Consider the following 26617-nt stretch of genomic DNA (forward strand, 5'->3'; position numbering starts at 1 on the left):
GTTGTGAATAGCTTTGTGTGTTGTAAATCATATTAATATCAGATTTTCCAAGGGACCCATTTCAGATACTCCTATCTGTAAGACAGGTTTTGGATTCATAATGAACTAAGGAAACTTCTGCATATCATTCTTCCTGTGAGTCTTTTACATGCTTTAAATTTTCTGATCATTGAAGATTGGTGGTAACTAATTTTCCTAGGTTCTTCTTCCCTACCTCCCTCTTTCTCCAAACATCTTAGGACCCACAGTGATAACTGCAATCTTATAAGAGGTGAAGGCCTGCTCTCCTATTAGGTGTATAGTCATTGAAATGCTTTTCGGTAGGACAGGAATTTGAATCTCAATCTTCCTTCTCCCTTAGCCCCCTGCTTCTCTTACACTGTCAGCCCTTTTTTTTTTTCCTTCTTTCATTCTCTACACTCAGCTCCTTTTCTTTCTCTCTTTCTGAGCCTGAGGAGTTTTCCAGACAATAATACTTGAGTTGAAACCTGGAACACAAACTTCCGATATGAATGGTGTTTAAATTCTAAATACGAGATGTCTGCAATAAAAAGCTCTCCTGCTCTGTAATACCCTATAACTCTGCATGATTTGTAGTGCCTTGTGATTTTTATCTTACTTTCATGACCTATTGCAGTATATCAAGCTGATGTTTAGATACGAAAAACAAAGGGCAAAAGAGGTGGAAGCTAAGTTGCCATGCATGGGAAATACGCAGATCAGTAGAAAGTGAGAGAACACAATCACAGGGGAGCGAATCACAGAAGAGAAATCCCATACAGCTGGTGTCTGGCAGGGATAAACTGGAATCACACCAGAGCATCAGGGAGTATGGAGGTGTTAACCCACCTCTCAGCTTTGCCAGGCTATTAGGGATATTCCATTGGCTGCCGGTGGCATTTTCCCACTTGATGTCAGATGTGTACTTATAAGCTCAGTGTGGCTTAAGACGGAAATGTTTGCACCCCAAACTCTGCAACCAACACTTCCTTAAGTGGAAGCTTAGTGGATTCCCAGGCCCTGATGTTTTCAACAGAGAATCCCTGAGCTTGGGATTTCAGTTGCAGCATGAAAAGTAAGACCTACCTCTCTATATACTGGGGGGAGGGGAGAGGAGTTTAATTAGGGGATATTTGAGGAGAATTTTCATAAATTTATGAACTTTCTTTGGTTTTTGAAATCCTATTTGTGTAACTGCCTTGCAAAATCTTAGTGAGTGGATATTTTGCTGCCATCTGGACTACAAGGAAATTTGTTAAAGGTTAGAGCTTTTTATTGAGGCACCCTTCTTTCCACTCTACTTTGCATACCTACTGCCATCTTCTAGAAAGGGGTGGTTTACCATTTGAGGGGGAAAATTATATAGTATGGTGGGAGGAAAATGGATGTGTCGATGTTTTGTGTATGAGTGTATACAGATTTCAAAGCAGGAGAGGTACTTTCTAGAGAAAAAAATAAATTTTAAAATTAAAAAAAAATCTTCACTTACTCTCCCCACCTACTTCCTACTTCGGTGTGGATGGAACAGTGCATGAAGTCTTTCCATTTGTCTAATTTGGTGTAGTGTTTAGGAAACGTATGTTAATGACAGAGCTTTTAACAATGAAATGTTTTCCTGCAGGTATATGCCCGTATGTCAGAAGTCTTAGGAATAACAGATGACAACCATGTTCTGGAAACTTTCATGACGAAAATGTGAGTTATGTTTTGATTTTTAATTTTACTTTTGTTTCTGTTTTAAATATAGTAGATCTTCACTGTGTTTTTGTGTCTTTATAGGCTTTAATTTTTAGTAAAAGATTTTTAAATTGCTTGGAATGTTAGCATGATTCTTAATTGAAACTTACTGTCACATATTTAAAACTCAGCCTCCAAAGGACATGGTAGTTTGTCAAGGTGTTCATTTAGCCACAATGTGCAAACATCAGAATATGGCTTAAAACGATTTGTAGACCTTGACTCTTAGAATCAATTTGGCACCTTTTATAAATAAAAAAAAATAATTTCAAAGGCCAACTGAAGAGTTTATTGCAAGTTGGAATCATTGAGAGAAGTATGACTACCCTTATGGTATTCTTTGGTTTTAATATGAACCTGTAGCCATCAGAAGAAACTGTCCTGGAAACTGTTCTAATTTATCCTCATAACATTAGCACACTTAATTGGGTTTTAGTCATAGATAAAACTTTGTACATACACTTAGCCTAAACTTGTACACCTCCAGTGGTGTTTGACTTGACCTGTATGACAGATAGACAGTATTGTTATGCTTTCAGAGAACAAAACTAGATAAATAGTCATGATCAGAAAAGTGAGTTTTGGAGCCATAATTTAATGATTCATTTTTTGGCAGTAAACTGTGATCCTCTATTTGACTTTCTTTTTAATTCCTCTTCGTAATCCCTAACATGTTTGGATAAAAACATAATATTTCTTATGGAAAACACTTTGGCAACTTTTTAATTTACACAAAACTAAATTTATAGAGTTATACACTATGCGGAGAGCAATGTTCATTCTAGACTTAGATAATTTTGAGTATGCCATAAAAATAGAATAGAACATATCCCACTGGTATTTGAACCTGCCTTTCATTTTGTGAGATATTTGTGATATAGATCATCAACTTACATAGACAACTGTATGCCTCTATAGTTCTCCCTACACAAGCAAATATGTTCTTTATAATTTAAAACTTTTTTTTATATTTAGTGTTACAAACCTTAAATACTGGGGAAGATGTGAGCCTGTAATTTCAAGAACTCTTCAGTTCCTAAATGACCTTTCTGTTGGATATCCTTTTCACTGTATATCTGGTATTATATATAAACAACCTAGTAAGTGTGTTTTATTGGATAGGTATTTTCCTTGGGTATAATGTTGTAAGTTTTTTAAAAAATAAAAGCCCTTTCATTTAGCCTTACTTGTAAATGCCTATTTTTGACATTTTATATTGGCATACTTCATATGGTTCATGGAAAATTGAATTAAAAGATGTTTATTTTGGTACAAAAATTGTAATCTGTATATAATTTTTCATAATGCAAATTTCCATGAACTTTAAAAATGTTTTATTACTTTATTTATTTGAAAGACAGAGAGACAGATAAACAAGTAGAGATCTCCCATTCACAGTTCACTCCAAGTGCTGCAGAACAGCTGGAGCTGGGCTGGGCCAAAGCCACAAGCTGCAAACTCAACCTGGGTCTCCCATGTGGATGGCAAGGACCCAAATACTTGAGCTGTCACCTCTCCCTCCCTTCCTGCATTGGCAGGAAGCTGGAATTGGAAATAGAGCCAGAAGTCAACTCCAGGTACTCTGATACAGGATGGAAGTGTCTCCCTACCCCTCCATGAAACTTTGAAGACCCCTAGTATTAACTGCATATATGAAGTATTTATGTGGTGACAACTGAATTTATATGGAAATATGTAGATCCCAGCTAGAGAAAGTTATGTTTATACTCACCCATATTAAATTGTTACATAAGAAAGCATGCAACCACATGTGTTTTATTCCATTGTTTTCCATAATTATCAGAAATTCTTGTCATAAAGCATATAACTAATTTTAAGGAGATCAAAGTGTTCTAAAACATTACTTTATAAAAATTGAATTCCTAAGATTAAGTATATCTCTAGTATTCGTTAGTTGAGAAGAGCATTATTTTCATTAGTTGAGGGGAACTAAGGAGTAATAGGAAAGAAATGATAAGCTTTTGGACTACTTCATTGATTATTGACCCCAACAAATCAACCTCATAGCTACTATAAAATAAGATTTCCCATTACATGTTAAATGTGTAGCTCTCCTTATCTAATAGCAGATTTTTTAAAAACCAGGAATCATCCTTCCTTATTGTATTATATCTGATACTGTTGTCATATTTCTACCAATGAAAGAGAACCATGTAGATTGTCTTTTAAATGTTAGCAATCAAATGTACAGGTGTTGTGAAAAATAAGTGTTGATTTAGTTAACCTCTAAGATTTGCTTATATTTAATATGAAGACAAATTCTGAAAATGAGTGACATTGGATGGAAACCATTGATGTAGGTTCATTCCAGGGATATGGTTGTATTAGTTAAGTTTAAAATTGTGTTCCATAGTAAACCATAAAAGATTTCCAAAGTATTAGACACCCACTTTTGTGCTGGAATTTAATATGCAACTTTTTATTGGAAAATAATCGTCCTTGTCTGGCAAAATCCACCATGCAATATTTCTGTTAGTAGGTATAATGCAATAAAGACAGGGAGGGCTATTTATCACTACAAATTTTGAGGATTTCAGGATTCTTTTTATTATTTTAATATATTTCTTTGATATTAAATCAGAAAAATGATAAATTACACCTGTCCAAGCTGTTTTTCCTTTTTACTGGAAAGTGATGTACAACCCAATTCTAGTGGTCATTTTGGCTTTTTAAGATATGTATTTTTTCTTATAAAAAAAGTAAACCTGTATTTTTTCTAATAATAATACTGAAATACTCTTTATTTCAAACATATGAAGTGGTTTATAAGTACTTCGTAGTATTGCTAACTCCGGCCTTTTCACAATGAATTACTTTGAGAGCACATTATCTGAAAAGAAGCCTGGGTAATTTTATAGCACATATCTATTGTTTAGATTTACCCTATATTTAGGATGGAATTGATATTTAATATAAGATTAATTTAATTTGTATTCTTTTTGGTGTAATTTGCATAATGCTTAATTTATTCGTATCTGCTATTTGAGATTTTTTTCTATCACATTATACTTCCTATGTATTCTTTAATCCAAATATTATAACCTTTTATTTTACAAGCTGTTTATTGCTTTTGAATACTTCTTGAAGTTAATAAAAAATCCTATTTTCAAGAAACTTATTAGATAAGTTTAACAGCTGTAACATTAAACCAAAGAATACAAATGATTTCAACATGAATACATTGATTTATATTTTTTAACAATTATTTCAGGTTTGCATATTTAGAAATATATATTAGCTCAATTTGATTTCATTGCTCAGTTATTTGAATTATAAATCATTATGTCCCTTCTAGCTGATCAGTCATGAAATATCTTTGAATTCATTTGCATAATGGAATATGTGAGTGGTGTATCTGTTTCAGTGCAGTCACTGGTTACCTAATGTATGTCTTGTTGTTTCCAATTGATTTCTTTATTACAGTGTGTTGCTTAATCTTGATTTTAAAGCAGTACATTATTTCTGTGTTAAAAATAGATGATATTTTTCAGCAATAGAAATAGCTATACAAGATAAAAATGATGACCTATTGGTCCCTATTAATGGAAATCTATTCATATAATAATATTCAAAAATTTTACTTGAAATATTAATAAGTAAATTAAAATCGTAATGTCTTACTATGAAGTTTTTAAATGTACCTTATTACTTTATAGTGCGTATCTTCAGGTACTTTTTATTTTGCCTTTTCTATTTTATTTACTTCAAGTGTACCTTAGTGTTGTGGTGCTCAAAGCCAGTCTCTGAAATTGGGTGGATTTTTATTTTGTTTTTTTTTTAAGTGTAACCAATTGTTTACAAATTGATGTCACCGAGACCTTCCTTTAGACAGTACCAAAAAGCTCTCAGTTGCCTTAAAGCAGTGGTCTCAAACTTCAGTGAGAGTGAGAATGGGAGTCTTGGTGAAGCACAAATTGTTAAGCACCGCTTCCCAAAATTTCTGTTCCAGGAGGTGTTAGACGAAAGCTTTGGGTTTGCATTTTTTAACAAGCCTTGGGTGAAGTTGGTGGCTCTGGGATCATATACTGAGAATTTCTACCTGACCAGAAAAATCAGATATTTCTCCTGTAGGCACTTCTTTGTAGGATTTTGCCTTCACTAGGAAAAGGCGGACTTAACATTTTTAAGAATGCAGAGGTCCAGTTCTCTAAACAACAGTATGTGGGGTCAGGGAGGCTACCATTACATCAGTTCAGATTGGAGCTGCCATAGCCTATTGCTTTTTACTCTAAAGTTGTTGTTTGCCAGATTTTAAGCTTGCTAAAGGTAAGACTACTGTAATTTTAAAATCCAGCGACCTTTTTGAGGGCAAATATGTTTTCCCATCAGATACATATGTGGGACATAGATGATAAATTTAGCAAATGCATTTGAGTAACTTTTTTTTCATTATTTTTTTTTATTTAGTAACTTTTTAACATGTTCTTTAAATTTCTAAGACTAAGTTTCAGAAATTCCTGCTGCTAAGTAGTTTTTTCTAACATACATACAGCTGACATGGCTATTTCCAGGGCCAGCCCTGTACTGTCAGGTACAATACTAGGGGACCCTTCCCTGTCTTTTAAATGTTTTCTGGTCAGAAATTCCAGTTTCTATCTAAATGAGAAAGGCGTGAGAGTGTTCAAGTGTTGGAACAAGGAGGTTTCTGGGAAAACTAGAAAGAGTAAGGTTGATACAGAGCAATCAAATAAACTTAAATATCTTAAATGCTGAGAAATAGGGAGGAAGGTACTGCAATTTACCCAAAATTCTGTTTATTAATCATTATTCCAAGTTGATTATAACTGTCCTGTAGTATATGTTGAAATCTAGTACCGTGATGCATCCAGCTTTGTTTTTGTTGTATAAGATTGCTTGGACTATCCAGGTCTCTGGTGTTTCCATTTGAATTTCAATATCATTTTTTCTGTCTGAGAAGAATGTCTTTGGTGTTTGGATTGGTATCACATGAGTCTGTAAATTGCTTTCGGTAGTGTGGCCATTTTGATGATATTGAGTCTTCCAATCCATGAACATGGAAGATTTTTCCATTTTTCTGTGTCTTCCTCTATTTCTTTCTTTAATATTTTAACATTCTCATCATAGAGATCATTGACATCTTGGTTAAATTTATTCCAAGGTTATTGATTTTATTTTTTGTTAGCTATTGTGAATGGAATTGATCTAAGAAGCTCTTTCTCAATTGTGGCATTGTCTGTATATCCAAATGCTGTTGATTTTTCTGTGTTGATTTTGTATCCTACTACCTTTCCAAACTCTTCTATGAGTTCCAATAGTCTCTTAGTGGAGTCTTTGAGATCCCCTATGTATAGGATCATGTCATCTGCAAATAGGGATAGTTTTACTTCCTCCTTCCCAATTTGTACCCCTGTGATTTCTTTTTCTTTTCTAATGGCTCTGGCTAGAACTTCCAGGACTATATTGAAAAGTAGTGGTGAAAGTGGGCATTCTTGTCTGATTCTGGATCTCAGTGAGAATGCTTCCAACTTTTCCCCATATGATAGGACACTGGCCGTGGGTTTGTCATAAATTGCCTTGATTGTGTTGAGAAATGTTCCATCTATTCCTAATTTGCTTACAGTTTTCATCACAAAAGGGTGTTGTATTTTGTCAAATGCTTTCTCTGCATCTGTTGAGATAATCATATGGTTTTTGTTCTTCAGTTTGTTAATGTGATGTATCACATTGATTGATTTTCAAATGTTGAACCATCCCTGCATATGAGGAATAAGTTCCTCTTGGTCCAAATGGATGATCCTTCTGATGTGTTGTTGGATTTGATTTGGCTAGTATTTTGTTGAGGATTTTTGCATCTATGTTCATCAGAGATTGGTCTGTAGTTCTCTTTCTTTGTTTTATCTTTTTCAGGTCTAGAAATTAAGGTGATGCTGGCTTCATAGAAAGAATTTGGGTGGATTCCCTTCATTTTGATTGTTTTGAATAGCTTGAGAAGAATTGGCGTTAGTTCTTTTTTTATTATTCATTTGAAAGTCAGAGTTACACAGAGAGGAGAGGCAGAGAGAGAGAGAGAGAGAGAGAGAGTGAGTGTCTTCCATCTGCTGGTCTACTCCCCAGATGGCCGCAACTGCCGGAGCTGCGCCAGTCCAAAGCCAGGAGCCCAGAACTTCTTCCAGGTCTTCCATGTGGGTGTAGGGGCCCAAGGACTTGGGCCATCTTCTACTGCTTTCCCAAGCCACAACAGAGAGCTGGATTGGAAGAGGAGCAGCCGGGACTAGAACTGGCGCCCATATGGGCTGCCAGTGCTTCAAGCCAGGGCATTAACCCACTGCACCACAGCGCCGGCCCCAGCATTAGTTCTTTAAATGTTTGGTAGAATTCAGCAGTAAGCCATCTGGTCCTGCGCTTTTCTTTGTTGGGAGGGTCTTTATTACTGATTGGAGTTCTGTCTTGGTCTGTTTAGGTTTTGTATATCTTCATGACTCAATTTAGTTAGGTCATATGTGCTTAGGAATCTATCCATTTCTTCTAGGTTTCCCATTTTGTAGGCATACAGCTCTTTGTAGTAATTTCTGATGATTCTTTTTATTTCTGTGGTGTCTATTGTTACATTTTCTTTTTCATCTCTTATTTTATTAATTTGGGTCTTCTCCATTTTTGGTATGATTTCGAATTTTTTGAACTTGCTGAAACTTGCTTTATGGCCTATCTTGTGGTCAATCCTAGAGAAATTTCCATGCACTGGTGAGAAAAATGTGTATTCTTTGGCTGTAGGGTAGAAAACTCTATAGATATCTGTTGTGTCCATTTGGTGTATAGTGTTGACTGTTGTTTCCTTGCTGATTTTCTGTTTGATTGATCTGTCCATTGCTAAAAGTAGAGTATTGAAGTCCCCCATTACTATTGTATCTGAGTCTATGTCTCCCTTTAAATAGCCAGGTGCCCTGTAATTAGGTAATTAGGTGCATATACATTTATAGTAGTCATATCTTCCTGTTGAATTGATCCCTTAATCATTACATAGTGCTCTTCTTTATCTCTTTTAATAGTTTTTGTATTAAAGTCTATTATGCCTTATTAGGATGGCTCTGCCAGCTCTTTTTTGGTTTCTGTTAGCATGGATTATCTTTTTCCATCCTTTCACTGTGAGTCTGCATGTATCTTTGTTGGTGAGATGTGTTTCTTGTTGGCAGCAAATAGATAGATTTTCTTTTTTAATCCATTCAACCAGTCTGTGTCTTTTAACTGGAGAGTTGACACCATTTACATTCAAGGTGGCTATTGTTAAATAATGACTTTGCCCTGCCAAATTTCCTTTAATAGTTCTATTTTTAACTTTGGGCTACCTTTGTATTTTTATCACGTTATTTTTGCCTTCACCTTCTTTCATAGTGATGACCATGTTTCTGTATTTCTGTGTGTAGCACATCCTTGAGCATCTTTTGTAGGGCTGGGCGTGTGGTTATAAATTCTTTTAATTTCTGCTTGTAAAGAAGATCTTTATTTCACCTTCATTCATAAATGAGAGCTTTGAAGGGTACAGTTTTCTGAGTTGACAGTTTGTTTGTTTGTTTTCCCTAAGGACTTGGAATATATCTTGCCATTCTCTCCTTGCTTGTAGGGTTTCTGATGAAAAGTAAGTTGTGAGTCTAATTGGAGATCCTCTGAATGTGATCTGGTGTTTCTCTCATGCACATTTTAGAATCTTTTCTTTATGTTTTACTGTGGAGAGTTTGACTACAATGTGTCATGGTGAAGATCTTTTCTGGTCATGTCTATGGGGAGTTCTATGTGCTTTTTATACTTAAATGTTCCTTTCTCTCTTCAAATTGGGAAGTTTTCTGTTATTATTTCATTAAGAAGGCCTTCTAATCCTTTTCTGTCTTTTCACGCCTTCAAGGAACTCCTAGCACCCATATATTGGGTCATTTGATTTTATCTTGTAGATCTCTAACAGTATTTCTTAGTTTTTTAACTTCTTCTTTTTTTTTGGTCTGATTGTAAAATTTCCTGAAATTTGTCTTCTAGTTCTGATATTCCTTCTTCTGTCTCACTTACTCTGTTGCTGAAACTTTCCACTTCATTTTTATTTGATCTATAGAGGTATTCATTTTTGGTATTTCATTCTTATTTCTCTTTAATATCTCAATTTTGTGAGAAAAATTTTCATTTAGTACATGAATTTGCTTTTGGTTGCTTCTAAGTAGTCTGATGATTAATTTTGTGAATTCCGTTTCTGGCATATATTCAATCTCTTTATCTTCACCTTCTACTACTGAAGTATTGTAGGGTTCCTTTGGGGGGCTCATAGTGTCTTCCTTATTCTTATTTAAGTTTCCTTTGTTTTTCTGCATTTGTATGGCTTAGTGGGATGTGTGTACTTTCAGTGAGTAGCAGGAGGCATGTGGTGGGTGTGGCCTGGTTGTTCTGTTCAGTATTCCATGGTTGAGCAAGTATCCAAAGCAAGGCTCCTGTGTAGCTCTCCTCTGGATGTCTGTAGAGGAGGGTAGGGTGTTCACCTCTGTTGGTGTGACCAGCCCTTTTCCTCACAGCTGCAGGACGCCCTGGTGTTAGTCCCTGGTGTTTTCTGCACTAGTTGGACTGCTTAATGAACTGTACCCTCATTCTGTGGTGATTTTCCTGTGAGCATGGCCCTCTGTTGTGAGCTGCTATAGGTCTTTGGGTGACAGGCGTGTGCGTGGAGCCCCTGCCTACTGGGCTCGCTTCGCTATGGTGGTGGGCAGGCACAAGCTTTCAATAGGCTGACTTCCCCTTGCCATACAGCTTGCATGTTGGGGGAAGGCGTTCTTCTGAGTTATTGTGTTCCTCACTGGGTGGAGGGTGACGCGACCCCTGCTATTGCTGGGTGTGTACACAGGAGCCAGGGAGGTGAGCAAAGACTATATTACCTATCAAAGCCACTTGGTAACCATGATGATTTTATTTTTAAACTCTGTACTTTTCCTGGCTTTATTTGTCTTTCTCTGCTTGCTTGTTTGTGTTAAATACAATAACTAGAATTCCTTATTTAGAGTTAACCTCCGCCTGCGGCGCCAGCACCCCGGATTCTAGTCCCAGTTGGGGCACCGGATTCTGTCCCAGTTGCTCCTCTTCCAGTCCAGCTCTTTGCTGTGGCCCGGGAGTACAGTGGAGGATGGTCCTTGGGCCCTGCACCCACATGGGAGATCAGGAGGAGGTGCCTAGCTCCTGGCTTCGGATCGCACAGCGCACCAGTGCGCACCAGCCACTTGCGGGGTGAGCCAATGGAAAAAGCAAGACCTTTCTCTCTGTGTGTGTCTCTCTCTCTCACTGTCTAACTCTGCCTGTCAAAAAAATGAAATGAAATAGTGAATTTTTAATTAATTCCATTCTCATCATAATGAGTTACTTTATCTTATTGGCCTCTTTCAATTCAGTAAATACTTATTTAGCATTTACTAAGTGTGAGGCAAAAGGACAAATAAAATACAGACCCTACCCTCATAGATTTTAAATTCTAATACAATTGAATAGTATTAATTCCACTAATTCCATACTTTCTTTTTTTTATTTTTTATTTATTTTTATTTTTTTTGACAGGCAGAATGGACAGTGAGAGAGAGAGACAGAGAGAAAGGTCTTTCTTTGCTGTTGGTTCACCCTCCAATGGCCGCCGCGGCCGGAGTGCTACAGCCGGCGCATTGCACTGATCCGAAGTCAGGAGCCAGGTGCTTCTCCTGGTCTCCCATGTGGGTGCAGGGCCCAAGCACTTGGGCCATCCTCCACTGCACTCCCGGGCCACAGCAGAGAGCTGGCCTGGAAGAGGAGCAACCGGGACAGAATCTGGCGCCCCAACCAGGGACTAGAACCCAGTGTGCCGGCACCACAGGCAGAGGATTAGCCTATTGAGCCGTGGCGCCGGCCTCCATACTTTCTTTCCTAGATTTGTCCTAACAGCTCAAAGTCAGTTGTTCCATTAATGTAGTTTTTTTTTCTTTATTTTTTAATTTAGCACAAATAAAATATATACTATTTTTCTGTAAATCTGTACATTAAAAATAATATGGTTGTATAACATTGTAATATGGCTGCTCTAGTGGATCTCCCTTTTAAAATTTTTTTATTTATTTATTTGTGAAGTGGGAGAGTGAGAGCCAGCACATGTGAGAGAGAGAGGGAACATGCTGGCCCACCCCCCAAATGCCTGCATTGGCCCCTTGCTGGCCCCCAAATCCTGGAGCCAGACACTAAATCCAGGTCTCCCATGTGGGTGACAGGAACCCAATGACTTGAGCTATCACCTGCTGCCTCCCAGGATCTGCAGAAAAAGAGAGCTGGAGTCAAGAGCCAGAGTCAGGCACTGTGATAGCGGACCACCAGCATTTTAACCACGATGCTAAATAGTAACTTTTGTACAAACCACGAAGTATATCTTTTTTTTTTTAAGATTTATTTTTTGACTTTAAAGAGTCCTCCCCCCTCCTTGGGGGGGGGGTCTTCCATTTGCGTTTTCATTCCCCAAATATCCACAATGGCCAGGGCTGGACCAAGCTGAAGCCAGAAACCCAGCACTTCATCTGGGTCTCCCATGTGGGAATAGGAGCCCAAGCACTTAGCCCATCTTCTGCTGCTCTCCCAAGTGCATTAGCAGAGAACTGAATCCCAAGTGGAGCAGCCAGGACTCAAACCAGCATCTATATGGGATGCCAGTGCTCTAGGTGGCCCCCAAGTATACAGTTTTCTTTCTTTTTTTTTTTTTAATTTATTTATTTATTTGAAAGGCAGAGTTACAGAGAGGTAGAGGCAAGGAGAGAGAGAGAGAGAGAGAGAGAGAGAGAGAGAGAGAGAGAGGTTTTCCATCCACTGGGTTACTCCCCAGGTGGCTGCAACTGCCAGAGCTGTGCAGATCTGTGCCCCGGAGCCTGGGCTAAAGACCTGGCCCATCTGCTGCTGCTTTCCCAGGCCATAGCAGGGAGCTGGGAGGAAAGTGGAGCAGCCAGGACTCAAACGGCACCCATATGAGATGCCGATACTACAAGCAGCAGCTTTACCTGCTACCAGCGCTGGCCCCTACAACTTTTTTTTTTTTTTTTTTTTTTTTTTGACAGGCAGAGTGGACAGTGAGAGAGAGAGACAGAGAGAAAGGTCTTCCTTTGCCGTTGGTTCACCCTCCAATGGCCGCCGCGGCCGGCGCGCTGCGGCCGGCGCACCGCGCTGATCCTATGGCAGGAGCCAGGTGCTTTTCCTGGTCTCCCATGGGGTGCAGGGCCCAAGCACCTGGGCCATCCTCCACTGCACTCCCTGGCCACAGCAGAGAGCTGGCCTGGAAGAGGGGCAACCGGGACAGAATCTGGTGCCCCGACCGGGACTAGAACCCGGTGTGCCGGCGCCGCTAGGCGGAGGATTAGCCTAGTGAGCCGCGGCGCCGGCCCCCTACAACTTTCAATATTACCAAGTAATTTGCGAACAAGACAGCCTTACTCCTGTCGCCAGCCATTGCGGCCATCTGGGGAGTGAACTAGTGGATGGAAGACCTCTCTCTCTGTCTCTCCCTCTCACTGTCTGTAACTCTACCTCTCAAATAATAAAATCTTACAAAGAAAAAAAAGAAGAAAATGAATGTATAAAGATTTTAAAGATGATGTGTCTGTTTGCTTTTCTTTTTGTTAACATCACAGAGCCTCCTAACAGCCATAACTAACTCTGAATTGAAGTCCTATAAAGTAACATAAATATTCAGATGAACTCTTATTTTTTTATTTATTGAAAAAAGTAAAAATTCATTCTTAATCATTTTTTTCTTTAGAATTAGAAAATGTTATTAGAAGGCAGTGAGGCTGGCCTTGGTACAAAGTGCACAGATGCGGTTCTGCAGAAAATGTGTCTTTGGCAGATGAGATTCTTCCTGTGAATGTTCTGTTTATTGCTTCCATAAATATTCTATTGTCAAAACATGACTGGCTGTTTATTAACAGCACTGACAGGAAGATTCCTATTAATGGCAGCATCCCTGTTACTGGTAGACCCTGTCACTTTTAACTTAGTAATTTTGAGAGAATTGTACTTGGTAATTACTTAAGATATTTGCAGGTTTATTGATCCCCACCCCTGTTTACCTGGGTGACATTTGAATGGCAGTTCTTCTACTCAGTGATTGATGATTTTGAAACATGATCAAATCTGCATCTTTGGTTACAGGGGAAAACTTGCTACCTATCAGTTCTGAACTTGTTTACCCTTAGCCTACCAGAAAAACAATGCATCGAGTCCTGCTGAGAGCAGTGTACTAAGGAAAGTACCTGGATGCGGTCACTGCCCTTGGAAAATTTGCAGTCTAATATGGAGGTGAACCAAATATATGTGCTTAATATGCAAACTGGAGTTTGCAGTCAGAGGGATTTGGATCTAAATAATACTAATTATTTTTTAGGAAGTAAAAAAATTTTTTTAGTTTGTTTGCTCATCTGAAAAATAAAAATGATACTGCTTTATCTCATGAAATTGTAGAATAAGCTTTTTAGGTAGTACACATCCTGTAAACTCTAAATCTTTATTCTTCTTCCCTAATTTATAATTGGCAGACATTTGCATCATCTGATCCTCAGAACAAACCTATAAAGTAGCTTGGGCATAGGTTTCATCCTCATTTGTTAGAGAGGGTAACTAAGGTTCAAGTGGGTTGGGTATGGTGCTCTGACACATCCAGCTGGCTGAATGGCGTAGTCCAGCAAAGAGCCCAGGTTTCCTGATTCAAGTTCCCATGTGTTTTCCACTCTTTGAAACCAATACCTGAGTAAGTAAAATGTAGAATTAGGCTTCTCAGTGCCAGTATACTGAGACAATTTACAAAATTCTATATTCAGATATTAGTGAAAGGAAAAGAGCCAGTGTTTTCATTGTAATATGAATGGAGCCAACAGCTAAGAAAGATATAGTAAGAATGTAGGGAATGGCCAAGAGATGCTCAAGCTAGGAGCTACGGTAGTGAGCTATGATAGTGACATGGTAGTGATGTGATAGCTACGGTAGTGAGCACGTGTCTATGATAAAGTGAGAGCAGAGAGTGTTTGCAAACTGAGTAGATATACTTAGAACCCACCTCATACCATAAATAATTTGAACTTTGTATCGTGGTTATGATTCCTCAGCTTGGTTCTCACTGAGTGGAACTATTCAGGTGATAGCACGACACAGTGAAAGAGCATGATCCTTGAAGTCACACCTCGGCCCAGATCTCAGCAGCATCAGTCTCAGCTGTGTTACTGTGGGCAAGCAACCTAGCTTCTCTGATCTTCCTCTTACTTATCTAGGGAATAGAAATGAGTACTATTTAACAGTATAATTGTGAATATTAGACGCCTTAACATAGAAAAATGCCTTGCACATAGTAGGCACTGTGAAATATTAGTTCCTTGAACCTGTCGTTCAACATTGGTAATGTGCTCTCTGCTCTATCTTCCTAATTCAATTCTAATCTTAGATTTATACCAACTGAGCCTACCGTTTCTTAGAATGGAGTAATTTTCTTTCTTGATAGCCTATTATGGGTCTTTTATAATTATTTTATTATGAAATAACATTGTTTCAAAAGAAATTTTCAAGTTACACCCAAGATGTAAAAAGGGGTCATTTTAATTTTCCACTATCAAGATTTTAATAGTAAAGAAGTTCTTGTCTTAATTATAAAATTCATTCTTCCTTCCCATAACTAGAATATGTATAAGATAGAAAAAGTAATTGCACTGGTTAATAATGGATTATCATTCTTAACAAAATGAAAGACATTTCTATAGGAAAACCCTTGAGAAACCATATTTATTCTTCATAAGTAGAAATTGATGCCCTTATAGTTTGGTGTTTTTTGTGGTTTATTACATATTGATAAGACAAATATATTTTCCCATACTCCTTAACTTCTAGCACCTATATCCTTTTAAAAAAACTTGTGAAAATAGATGCTGTGAAATTCATGCTAAAAAACCACACGGTAAGGCTTATTTCCATAGTTAAAAACTAGAATTTTCCAGATCATTTAGGTGTAAAGCATTAGTAACTTTGGATATTCTTTTGCTTTCGTTAGAGTGAACACTTCCCCTTTCTTGGCATCACTGACAATTACAGTCTGAGTGACTTCAGGTGCCGAACAACCTTCTACACAGCCCTCACCCGCCTTCTGATGGTAGACCTAGGTAAGATTAAGAGTTTAAGTTCAATTAATAAGGGAGCAGCATATACATATGTGAATAAAGAGTTAAAATACTAATGGATACAATTATTAATGTATTGGAATTGGCCATCTTTGACAATTTTGTACAGCTTTTTAAGATATCGAGCATTCATTCATTAACAACAGAGTCAAAAGACAAATCTTAGTATTTAAGGTGGTGTTTCTTACTTCAAATACTACTTCATCGATTTTTTAAAGATTTATTTATTTATTTGAAAGGCAGAGTTACAGAGAGGCGGAGAGAGAGAGTGGGAGAGAGAGAGAGATTGGGAGAGACAGAGAGGTCTTCCATCTGCTGGTTCACTCCCCAGATGGCCGAAATGGCTGGAGCTGTGCTGATCCAAAGCCAGCAGCCAGGAGCTTCTTTCTTGGGTCAGGTCTCCTACACAGGTGCAGGGGCCCAAGCACTTGGGCCATCTTCTACTGCTTTCCCAGGCCACAGCAGAGAGCTGGATCAGAAGTGGAGCAGCCATAACTCGAACTGGTGCCCATATGGGATGCCAGCACCGCAGGCGGTGGCTTTACCTGCTACACCACAGCACTAGCCCCTTCACTGATTTTTTTTAACCTCAAAATTTACTTTCTGTGTATTCCTTTGCTGATTAATTTTACTGCTACAAATCTAGGAATTATGTTAAATACAGAAAATTTTTTCTCTGATTTCTTTCATTGTGACATTTAAATTAGATAAATAATGGAAATGACGTGTCTAACAGTTAATAGGAAATTGTAAAATTACATCACATTCACTTCTTTGATGGAATGGTCTGTAACCATTAAAAATGAAAACCATGAAGTTTTATGTTATACTATTAAGTGAAAAGCCAAGGTGTTTAACTGTACCAATGGTATGATCATGTTTATTGGGGAAAATAAATAATACATTGAGAAAAGTTACATGGAATTATTCAAAAATGGTAAATAGTGCAGCCATTATAGAAAACAGTATGGAAGTTCCTCAAAAAAAATTTTAAATAAAACAGATACACAATCCAGCATTCCCACTGCTGGGTATATATATCCAAAGGAAATGAAATCAGTATGTCAAAGAGATGTCTGCACTTCCATGTTTATTGCATCATTATTCAAGATAGAGAAGACATGGAATCAACCTAAGGGGTCCACACACTTAAGGTGATGTTAGTCAAAGGATGCAAATGTCAGGTAGGTAGAAGGAATAAGCTCAAAAGATGTTTTGTTTAACATAGTAAAGAAACAATATATTGAATTACTGAAAAATGCTAGGAATGTGGATGGTAAGTGTTCTCACCATAAAAATTATAACTCTGTAAAGATATATGTAAATTAGCAAGAATTAGGCATCCCATTGTGCATATATACTTCAAAACATGCTGTACACAATAAACGCATACAAGTTTGTCAATTTTAAAAATAACCAAGTGCTATTAAAAGATTTTTCTGGGGAAGACTATGGGTAGTTTTTCCCCCTTTCATTTATTACTTTTATAATAGCAAAATTTGCCTTGTTTTTAAATTGTTTTAATTAAAAAGCTGAAGTTAACAAGAAGTGTCCACAGGTGGACAGCCCTTTAGGATGGCACTTAAGTCTCTCTGTAGTGGCCATCTTACTCTGGATTCCCATTTCCCTGTCATTTGAAGACTGGACTGCAGATTAGATCAATCAGTTATAGACACGTAAGAGGGTTCAATCAATGACAGCATCATCCTTGGAGAATATAATACTGATGATACTTTTTCTTCCTTTCTCTTGCAATGTATTGATTGATCCATCAACTTAAATATGAATTTTTAAAAACATGATACAGAAGGAAGGAAGATAAATAATTTTATTTTGCACATAAAGGGCATTGAACCCTAAAATAAAAAGGTGATTAAATCCCTCTATATTCTAACTCCAGTTACTTTTGTGAATTTCAACACAGTAAATCACCAGAAAGACAAACAGTCAAAAGTTTAGAGAAACACAACTAGAATGATTAAGGAGGTTAGTGGGATTGATTTCTGAGAAAGATTAAAAGAACCATATAAGTATAACTTGGCTAAGTGACAAACTAGGGCTGGAGGCAAAGAGAACTATCTATAAATATTTGAAGAGTGCAAACCAGGCGTGCAAAACCCAGTCATCTGCCTACCTTCGGCAAGGGGGAGATCTGAGTGACAGCTTTTCATAATGCAGGCTAGCCTCTTTTACCTCCTGGCTGCTGCCTTGGAGAGAAAAGGAGAAGCCCCAGACTGTCATTGTCCTTGACAATCATTTGGAGAGCACACTGCAGCAAACTCTGAGAGCAAGACAAAGATGAAGCAGGCATGCTGGCCTCAAGGAGCTTGCCTTGCTTGTCTTCCATTTGTCTGAGGACTGAAGAAAACCTTGAAACCCTTGGCTAGATTTAATTTATTTCCCGGAGAGTCCTTCAACATGCTCTTTTAATGACCTTATCACACAGTGAAAGAACTGGGAAGACCAAAGTTAGAGAGAGATGTACATCAGAATCAGAACACAGTGCAAAGTCTCTATTTCACAGTACTATGCATGTATTGAATATTGATATTCAGGAAGATGTCCAAAAAAACCCCACGTTGTACACTTTTTTGAAGGTAGACTTTTATTTATTATGTATTGCTTAATGTAAACTGTAGGTATGAGAAACTGAAGTAAACACATAATTTTTTAAAATATTTTATTTATTATTCATTTGAGAGAGTTACAGGCAGAGAGAGGGAGAGACAGAGAGAAAGGTCTTCTATCCGCTAGTTCGCTCCCCCAAATGGCCACAATGCCAGAGCTGGGCCAATCTGAAGCCAGGAGCCATGAGCTTCTAACAGGTCTCCCATGCAGGTGCAGGGCTCTAAGCATTTGGGCCATCATCTACTGCTTTCCCAGACCATAGCAGAGAGCTGGATCAGAAGAGGAGCAGCCGGGACTTGAACCTGTGACCATATGGGATGCTGGCACTGCAGGCAGAGGCTTAGCCCACTACATCACAGTGTTAGCCCCAACATATATAATTTGAATAACTAACAGGATTAGGTTCCCCAGGATTACATTCCTTTGAAACATCTAACTCAAAACACAGTAAGGTATATATCAGTATTTTATAGCAAAAATGTTAAATGTCTGTTACATTGCAAGCACTGTTTAAACGCCTTAAGAGAAATGGAAAGAGATGGTCTTTGGTAGCAGTACCTGGATCATCCTAGGTACTCAAATAAATCAGTTTAATCTAGATTATAGATAAAATTAAAAACCTTAGCAACTACTTGTACATTCCTTGAAAAGAAATTTCTTCTTAATTTATCTCAGTGGTTTTCACTTTAATAATTAAATGTCTTTTATAACCATCAAGTGATAATTTGTGGTATAAGTCCCCGAAGTTGCTTTCCCTTACTAAAAACCAGAGTTAGTTTTCTTCCCAGAAGATTTTGAGCTCCTTCAAGCTGTCAACTTTGTCTGTTTTGTCTTGTTCGGAAACCAAGCTCAGTGCCTCCACATTGTTGGTGTTTAGTAAATGCTTGCTCAATGAATGACAGACAAGTGTACAATAAGCAAGATGCCATCATCGTGGCTCCTGGAATCAGTTTTACCTGCCAGGTTCTCTGTAGAAATAGCTTTGATCATTGGCCTCTCCAAGATAAAACAAATCAAGGGGCCGTTTACTTTCACTATTGGCTATACTTGGCCACTCTTGTGCCTGATTAGTCACTTGCTGCTCTCTGTTCCAAGTGTTATCACTTTATGGATGATCATTTGTTGAGTGTTGTTGAACATATTTTTATTATTTGAAGCCTTGTCTCACAAGCTGTGTTGACTGGCACATTGCCATCAGAATTTCTGTGTACAGGACTTGATAGTTTTCTATTGTTTGTTCACTGTCATGGAAACAAGGATGAAAAAGATAATGCTGTTGTCAAGAGCAGCACAGATCCATTTATTAAATAAGAAAAACAAAGAATCCTTCTCAAATTAACAAAAAAAGATTGAGGATGAGTTTATTTTACCATTGGTTTGGGGGATAGGTTGGCTAGAGCTAAAAATAAATAGAAAATATGCCCAACCAGCCTGCTTGGACTCTTGAACTAAAATATAAAGTATATTCTAGTTGAATTCTATGAAATAAATTGAGTGTGTTTTATATAGAGGCCATGCACATTGGCGTGATTAGAAAAGGGGAAAGAATTGGATATCACATTAATTGATATTTACTTTGAAATGCATTTTGGTTTCTGTTCAATAATTTGTACTTTGTATGAATTTAATTAGATGCTGTGTGTCCTGGGTTGGATTTCAGATGAAAAGAGGGGGAGAAGGTTGGCAATAAACAGTCATACCATTTTATCAAATTGCTTTAGCTAAACTAAACAAAGCATTCACTTGTACGAAGAACAGAACTGAAAGCATTCCATCTAATGATAACGTTTCAAAACATGTAAGAGATGTTGGCAGTGTATTTTTTGTACTCTAAGAAGTTATCAAAATGAATGCAAAAAGTCCCTTCACAAGAACATATGCATAAAAAAATGGATGACCGACCATATGTGCATCACGGTAGCCCTTCCAAGAATCACTTATTGTTCCCTAGGTTGTTTTAAAATTAACCTTGTCGATCTAATAAACTAAAGGAAAGAGTAACACCCAAGCCAGTAAAATGGAGAACCTCTAGGGAGCTATTCAGTGTAAAATTCTTGGATAAATAAAATCTTATTTTGTTTAATTTGAATGGAAGTGAATTCAGTTTACCAATATTGAAGAGGGAAAATGTGGAAAAGAGCAATTACAAAGCTTTTGGTTTTGTGGAGAAGTAACAGTTATTAGTTGCAGATTAAGTGTTTATCATGCACAGATTTGGAACTCCTCAATGTCACCAACAGTTTTTCCGTGGACATCTCATCATTGTACTTCATATTGAGCGATTCGGACAGGAAGTACATGGATAGGATTTGAATGGGCAGTGCGTTCCTCAGGTGTTTAAACTCTGTGAAGCAGCTGTGCTTTTAATGGCCAGGAGTGTACACTCATATTAATGTTTTAACAATATGTCTCTAATATTAATATAGTAATGTTTGCAGGCATTAAAGGAGGGAGCAGTCTGTGAGAACAGTATAGTATCCACATACTGTTGTGGCTTTTATCAGATAATTGGCACCTGAAGATACTGCTAGCTTTAATTTGAGAAACTTTAAATAAATAAATGATTTGAATAAAAAAGAAAGAGGGACAGGCTTTGGCCTAGTGGTTAAAATACCCAGCTCTGGTTCAGTTCCCAGCTTCTGACTGCAGCTTCCTGCTTGCAGACCCTGGGAGGGAGCAGTTATGGTTCAAGTTATTGGATCCCTTCATACACGGGGAGAGCTGTACTGAGTTGCTGGCTCCCAGCTCTAGCCCAGCTCATGCTGATGCAGGCATTTGGAGAGTGAAGCAGCAGATGGGACTCTGCATCCCCCTTCCTTCCCTGCTCCCATCTATCTATCTTTTTGCCTCTCAAAAAAATAAAATTTTAAAAATTTTGGGCTGATGCTGTGGTGTAGCAGGTAGCCTGCAGTGCTGCATCCCATATGGGCACCGTTTTGAGTACCAGCTGCTCCATTTCCGATCCAGCTTTCTGCTAATCACCTGGGAAAGCAGTAGAAGATGGTCCAAGTCCTTAGGCCCCTACACTCACGTGGGAGACCCAGAAGAGGCTCCTGGCTCCTGGTTTCAGATTGGCCTGACTCCAGCTATGGCGGCCATTTGGGGAGTGAACCAGCGGATGGAAGACCACTCTCTCGCTCTCCATCTGCCTCTCTGTTACTCTTTCAAATAAATGAATCTTTAAAAAAAAATTTTAAAGAGTATTCTAGAAATAGCTACTAAAGATGGAAGTAAAAATATACAAATAAAGGAAACTTTTCCTTATTAACAGTAGCTAACAATTGTGTACAAACTTGTAATTTAGTATCGGCAGCCCATATTAAGTGTTACTCCATTATGTATCTATTAAAAAACAGTTTCAGAGAGAGTAAATGGTTTGCCCAAGATCAGTCACGTGACTAGTAGCTCTCTGACCACCTTATTTTCATTCACTTTTTCTAACTCTTACTTCACCTTTCATCTTCCCAATCAACTAAGAAATGGAACTTTTTCTCCACTTTTATTTGAACTAGTTGGACTAACTGATTGGTTTGGGGCTTGGAGGCATTGAGGGCAAAAGAGAAAGGATTACTTTCTAAGCTTCTAAGAAATAAAACAAATTCATTTGTGATTTGCCTTATATAGGTACAGTTTAATGATCAAGTGGAAATCAAATGTAATTTTAAAAATTTGTTCTTATGTACAATAATTGGCCAAAGTCTACTTCTGGTGATGGATCAAGAGATATATATCCCAGGAAGATTTAGCAGGTGACGTGCTTGATCAGAAATAGCTAATGTTCTTGGGGAAGGTGTTGTGGCACAATGGGTTGAGCCACTGCTTGTACACCCTCATGCCATATCAGAGTCCTGGTTTGAGTTCCATTGCCTCCACTTCTGATCCAACTTCCTGTTAATGTTTCTGGAGAGTCAGCAGATGATAGCTCAAGTGCTTCGGCTTCTGCTACCCATGTGGGGAAGCGTGAATGAAGTTCCTGGCTCTTGTCTTTCTTGTCTTTGGCCTGGCCCAGCCCCAGCCCCAGCTGTTGCTGGATTTGGGAGGTGAACCAGCAGATAGAAGATCTCTCTCTCTCTCTCTCTCTCTCTCTCTCCCTCTCCCCCTCCCTCCCTCTCTCTCCCTCTCTCTCCCTCTCTCTCCCTCTCTCTCCCTCTCTCTCTCTTTCCCTTCCTCCCTCCCCCTCTCTCCTTCTGTCTCTGTCACTTTGTCTTCAAAAAGATAATAAATAAAAATCTTTAAGTATTTTTAAAGGAAAAAGAAATAGCTAATGTTTATTAGATAGAATAGCACATCAGTATTTCACCTGTGTCCCTGACTTGGCAGGGACTACCTGGAAAATAGACATTGGGGGAGGAGGAGAGTGGGCAGTAAGGGGTAAAGAAACAGCTGGAAATACTTAGAATCTATAATGAGATAATTAAGACTAATTAGCTGGCCCTGTAGGCAGAAAGCAGCCCATTAAGACCAGAATCAGTTTTAATAACTTACCTGGTTTTTGAGGATAGAGGGTCCAGGCACCCCAGGGAGTGAGATGCTTTAGGGATCAACTTTTAGAGGAGATTTCCTAGAAAAGGAGTAGTAGTCGTCTGCACCGGGCAGTGTGTTTTTCTTTGGGGAACTGAAACAAAACATTCTCGTTCCCTAGGGAAAGGAACTAAGGGGAGCCTCAGTTTTCTCATCTATTAAATGGAGATATTTACCCTGAAGAGCTGTCATGTGTATTAAGTAAGATAAAGATATATGAAAAGGCCGAAAGCAACTCCTATCACAAAGCAAGTGTTTACCAAATACTAAGAAGCACATTTATTGCACTGACTGCCACTTGGACCTCAAAATGAGGCAGGTTCAGGGCTCTTAATGCATCCACTCTGCCCTCGGGCCTTGGGGCTAATGTCTTTTAAAGCAAAAGCTGGTGATACTTCCCAACATGTACCAAACTCTCTTGCCCTGCCTGAAGCCACAGCCATTTCAAAGCTAGAATGCCTAGCTTTTAGAGGAAAACTGAAGTGAAAACCAAATTCCAGGGACCAGCTGAGCACATTTCTCAAGTCGTGCTCTGATAGAACTTTTGAAGCGTTATCCTGATGAAGTCCCAGGAAACAGGAGATGAGGTATGCCTCTACCTGCAAAGGGCACTGACTCTTCCAACGTCAACTACGATTACCTGGTTTTGAATGGATGCTTTTTTTAAAAAAATATTTATTCATTTATTTGAAGATCAGAGAGAGAGAGAGAGATTGTCCGTCTGCTGCTTCATACCCCAGATGGTTGCAACGTCTGGGACTAGGCCAGGCGGAAGTCAGGAGCTTCTTCCATCTTCCACTATTTTTCTCAGCCCATTAGCAGGGAACTATCTCAGAAGTGGAGCAGTTGGGAAGCAAACCAGAGCCTATATGGGATGCCAGCATTGCAGGCAGCAGCTTTACCCACTATGCCACAATGCTGGCCGGGAAGCTTTTTGTTTTTGTTTTGTTTTTTGACAGGCAGAGTGGATAGTGAGAGAGAGACAGAGAGAAAGGTCTTCCTTTGCCGTTGGTTCACCCTCCAATGGCCACCGCGGCCGGCGCGCTGCGGCCAGCGCACCGCGCTGATCCGAAGGCAGGAGCCAGGTGCCTCTCCTGGTCTCCCATGTGGGTGCAGGGCCCAAGCACTTGGGCCATCCTCCACTGCACTCCCGGGCCACAGCAGAGAGCTGGCCTGGAAGAGGGGCAACCGGGACAGAATCCGGCACCCCGACCGGGACTAGAACCCGGTGTGCCGGCGCCGCTAGGTGGAGAATTAGCCTAGTGAGCCGCCGCGCCGGCCCGGAAGCTTTTTGTTACCCACTGTTTCTATGTCTCCTTGATGGTCTCTCCTCTTAATTTTCCTTAGTTTAGATCAGAGCTTCATAACAGGAGACCTGACCTTTACTGACTGTATTAGTTTCCTATTACTGCTGTTACAAATTACCACAATTTAGTGGCTTAAATGACACAGATGTATTATTTTTACGATTCTGGAGGTCAAGATGTCCAAAATTGATCTTAGTGAGCTGAAATCAAGGTGTCAGCAGGCCTGTGTTCCTTCCTGAATGTTGTACAGAACAGCTTGTTCTCTACACATGTAGCTTCTGAAGGCCACCTGATTCCTTCACTCCTGCCCCCTTTCTCCAGCAACATCAGGCCCAGAGCCTCTCATGCTGCCATCTTCCTGGCTCTCCCACTTCTGCTTCTCTGGACCCTTGTGTTTACATTGGACCTACCAGAGATAATCCTAGATTAAAGTCAGTTGATTAGAAACTTTTAAGTCCCTTTTAATCATGTAACCTAATAGATCCATGGGTCCTAAGGGATGAGTCCTATGGAGTGGGAAAATGTCATTTTTTTTGTCCACCATACCAACTTCTCACGTGATACTTATCGTGCAATAAATCCTCAGTAACTGTTGGCTCCCATCATTTATAGACACCGTAATTATTTCTGCTACTTGCTTCTGTTTTGCTTCCCCAGCTTCCCAGTAACCCAGCAGCTGTTTACATCCAGTTTTGAGGAAATGAGAAGTTTCATTGCTCTGTATTTAAAGGTGGGGAGGAAGAGCAGATCCAGATTTCTGGGTTTATTTTTCTTTCTGAAATTCACCCTTGCAGGAAGCATTTAGACTACAGGTTAAGACACCCATGTTCCACATATGAGTGTGTGAGTCTGATTCTTGGCTCCAGCTCCTGACTGTAGCTTCCCATCAATGTAGACCCAAGAGGCAGTGGTGATGGCTCAAATAATTGAGCTCCTGCCCCCCCATACAGAAGGCCCGGGTAGATTTCGCAGTTTCTGGCTTCCGCCCCAGCCCAGGTGTGGCTGCTGTGAGCATTTTGGGGGTGAACCAGCAGATGGGATGCTCCTATGCTCTATCTCCTCCAACCCTGCCACCTCTTTCTCCTTCCTTCACCGTTTCTTGCCCTCTCAAGTGTACAATTCAGTGGTATTTAGTATGTGAGCGTACTTTAAAATTTTTTTGAGAATTGAATTAAAAGATAAATTTTTTTGGCACAAAGAAAATCATTAAATCCATGCGTAGTTTTTCATGATATACCTTCTCCATGAACTTTTGAAGACCCCTCACATGCATGAATTTCATTTTTCTAAAAGCTTTATTTATTTATTTTGAAAGAGTTACAGAGAGAGAGAGAGAGAGAGAGAGAGAGAGCAGGAGAGATCTTCCATCCACTGATTCACTCCCCAGATGGCCACAATGGTCAGTGCTGGCCCAGACTGAATCCAAGAGCCAGGAGCTTCAACCAGGCCTTCAACCAGGCCTCCACAGGTGGGAGGGACCTAAACGTTTGGGCCACCTGCTGCTGCTTTCCCAGGCCATTAGCAGGGATCTGGATGGCAGTGGGCTTTACCCACTACACCACAATGCCGACCCCTCAGATTTTTTTGTATCAAACTTTTTAATCTCATCTTCCATGAACTTTTTGAAGTGGTCTTGTATTTAGAATATTTACAGTTGCACCATTATCTAATTCCAGAACATTTGGTCACCCAAGAAGAAACCCTGTTTTTAGCAATCACTTCTCTTCCCCCCCACCCTTCCCCTGGCAACCACTAATCTGCTCTGAGTCTATGGCTTTGCCTATTCTAGAAATTTAATATAAAAGGAACCACACAATATGTAGCCTTTGTATCTGGCTTCTTTCCTTTAGCATAATGTTCTTGAGGCTTACTATATGATAGCATATATCAGTACTTTTTTTTTCTTTTATGGCTGAATAATATTCCATTGTATGGATGTGCCACATTTTATTTATCCTTCTATCAGCCGATGAACATTTAGATTATTTCTGCCTTTTGCCTGTTATGAAAGAATGCTGCTGTGAATATCTGTATACAAGTTTTTATGTGGACATATGCTTCAGTTTTCCTGTGTGTATACCTTCAAGTGAAATTGCTGAGTCGAAGGGCAACTCTAACTCTTCTAGTGAATGCCAAACTCTTTTCTACAGTGTCTGCATTAGATTATATCGGCTTTGCCATTTTACATTGCACCATGCAATTCAAGGTTTTAAACTGTGTAATAAATGAAATGTAGAAATAAAAAATAAAATGTCTGAT

The 26617-nt window shown here is 38.9% G+C and overlaps 1 protein-coding gene across 9 annotated transcripts in view; it reads left to right on the top strand.

Moving 5' to 3' along the window:
• The window catches only part of RANBP17 (RAN binding protein 17), a 370153-nt gene that overhangs the window by 256016 nt on the left and 87520 nt on the right, over nucleotides 1-26617 (top strand). For 5 of the 9 annotated variants that reach the window (XR_016236455.1, XM_089336195.1, XM_070076414.2 and 2 more), the window contains 4 exons: nucleotides 1622-1695; nucleotides 2713-2793; nucleotides 15619-15682; nucleotides 15776-15884. Coding sequence is in view for 4 of the 9 variants with exons in the window: in XM_089336195.1 (XP_089192321.1) it covers nucleotides 1622-1695; nucleotides 2713-2793; nucleotides 15619-15682; nucleotides 15776-15884 (328 nt within the window). In the remaining 5 variants the exon portion in view is untranslated. Of the gene's footprint in view, nucleotides 1-1621; nucleotides 1696-2712; nucleotides 2794-15618; nucleotides 15683-15775; nucleotides 15885-26617 lie in introns of those variants that run through there. The other 4 variants (XR_016236460.1, XR_016236458.1, XR_016236456.1 and 1 more) reach the window with 3 other exon arrangements.

The sequence above is a fragment of the Oryctolagus cuniculus genome, chromosome 6, assembly GCF_051225735.1.
Source record: "Oryctolagus cuniculus isolate XC-2025 breed Fujian yellow rabbit chromosome 6, ASM5122573v1, whole genome shotgun sequence".
Classification (NCBI taxonomy): domain Eukaryota; kingdom Metazoa; phylum Chordata; class Mammalia; order Lagomorpha; family Leporidae; genus Oryctolagus; species Oryctolagus cuniculus.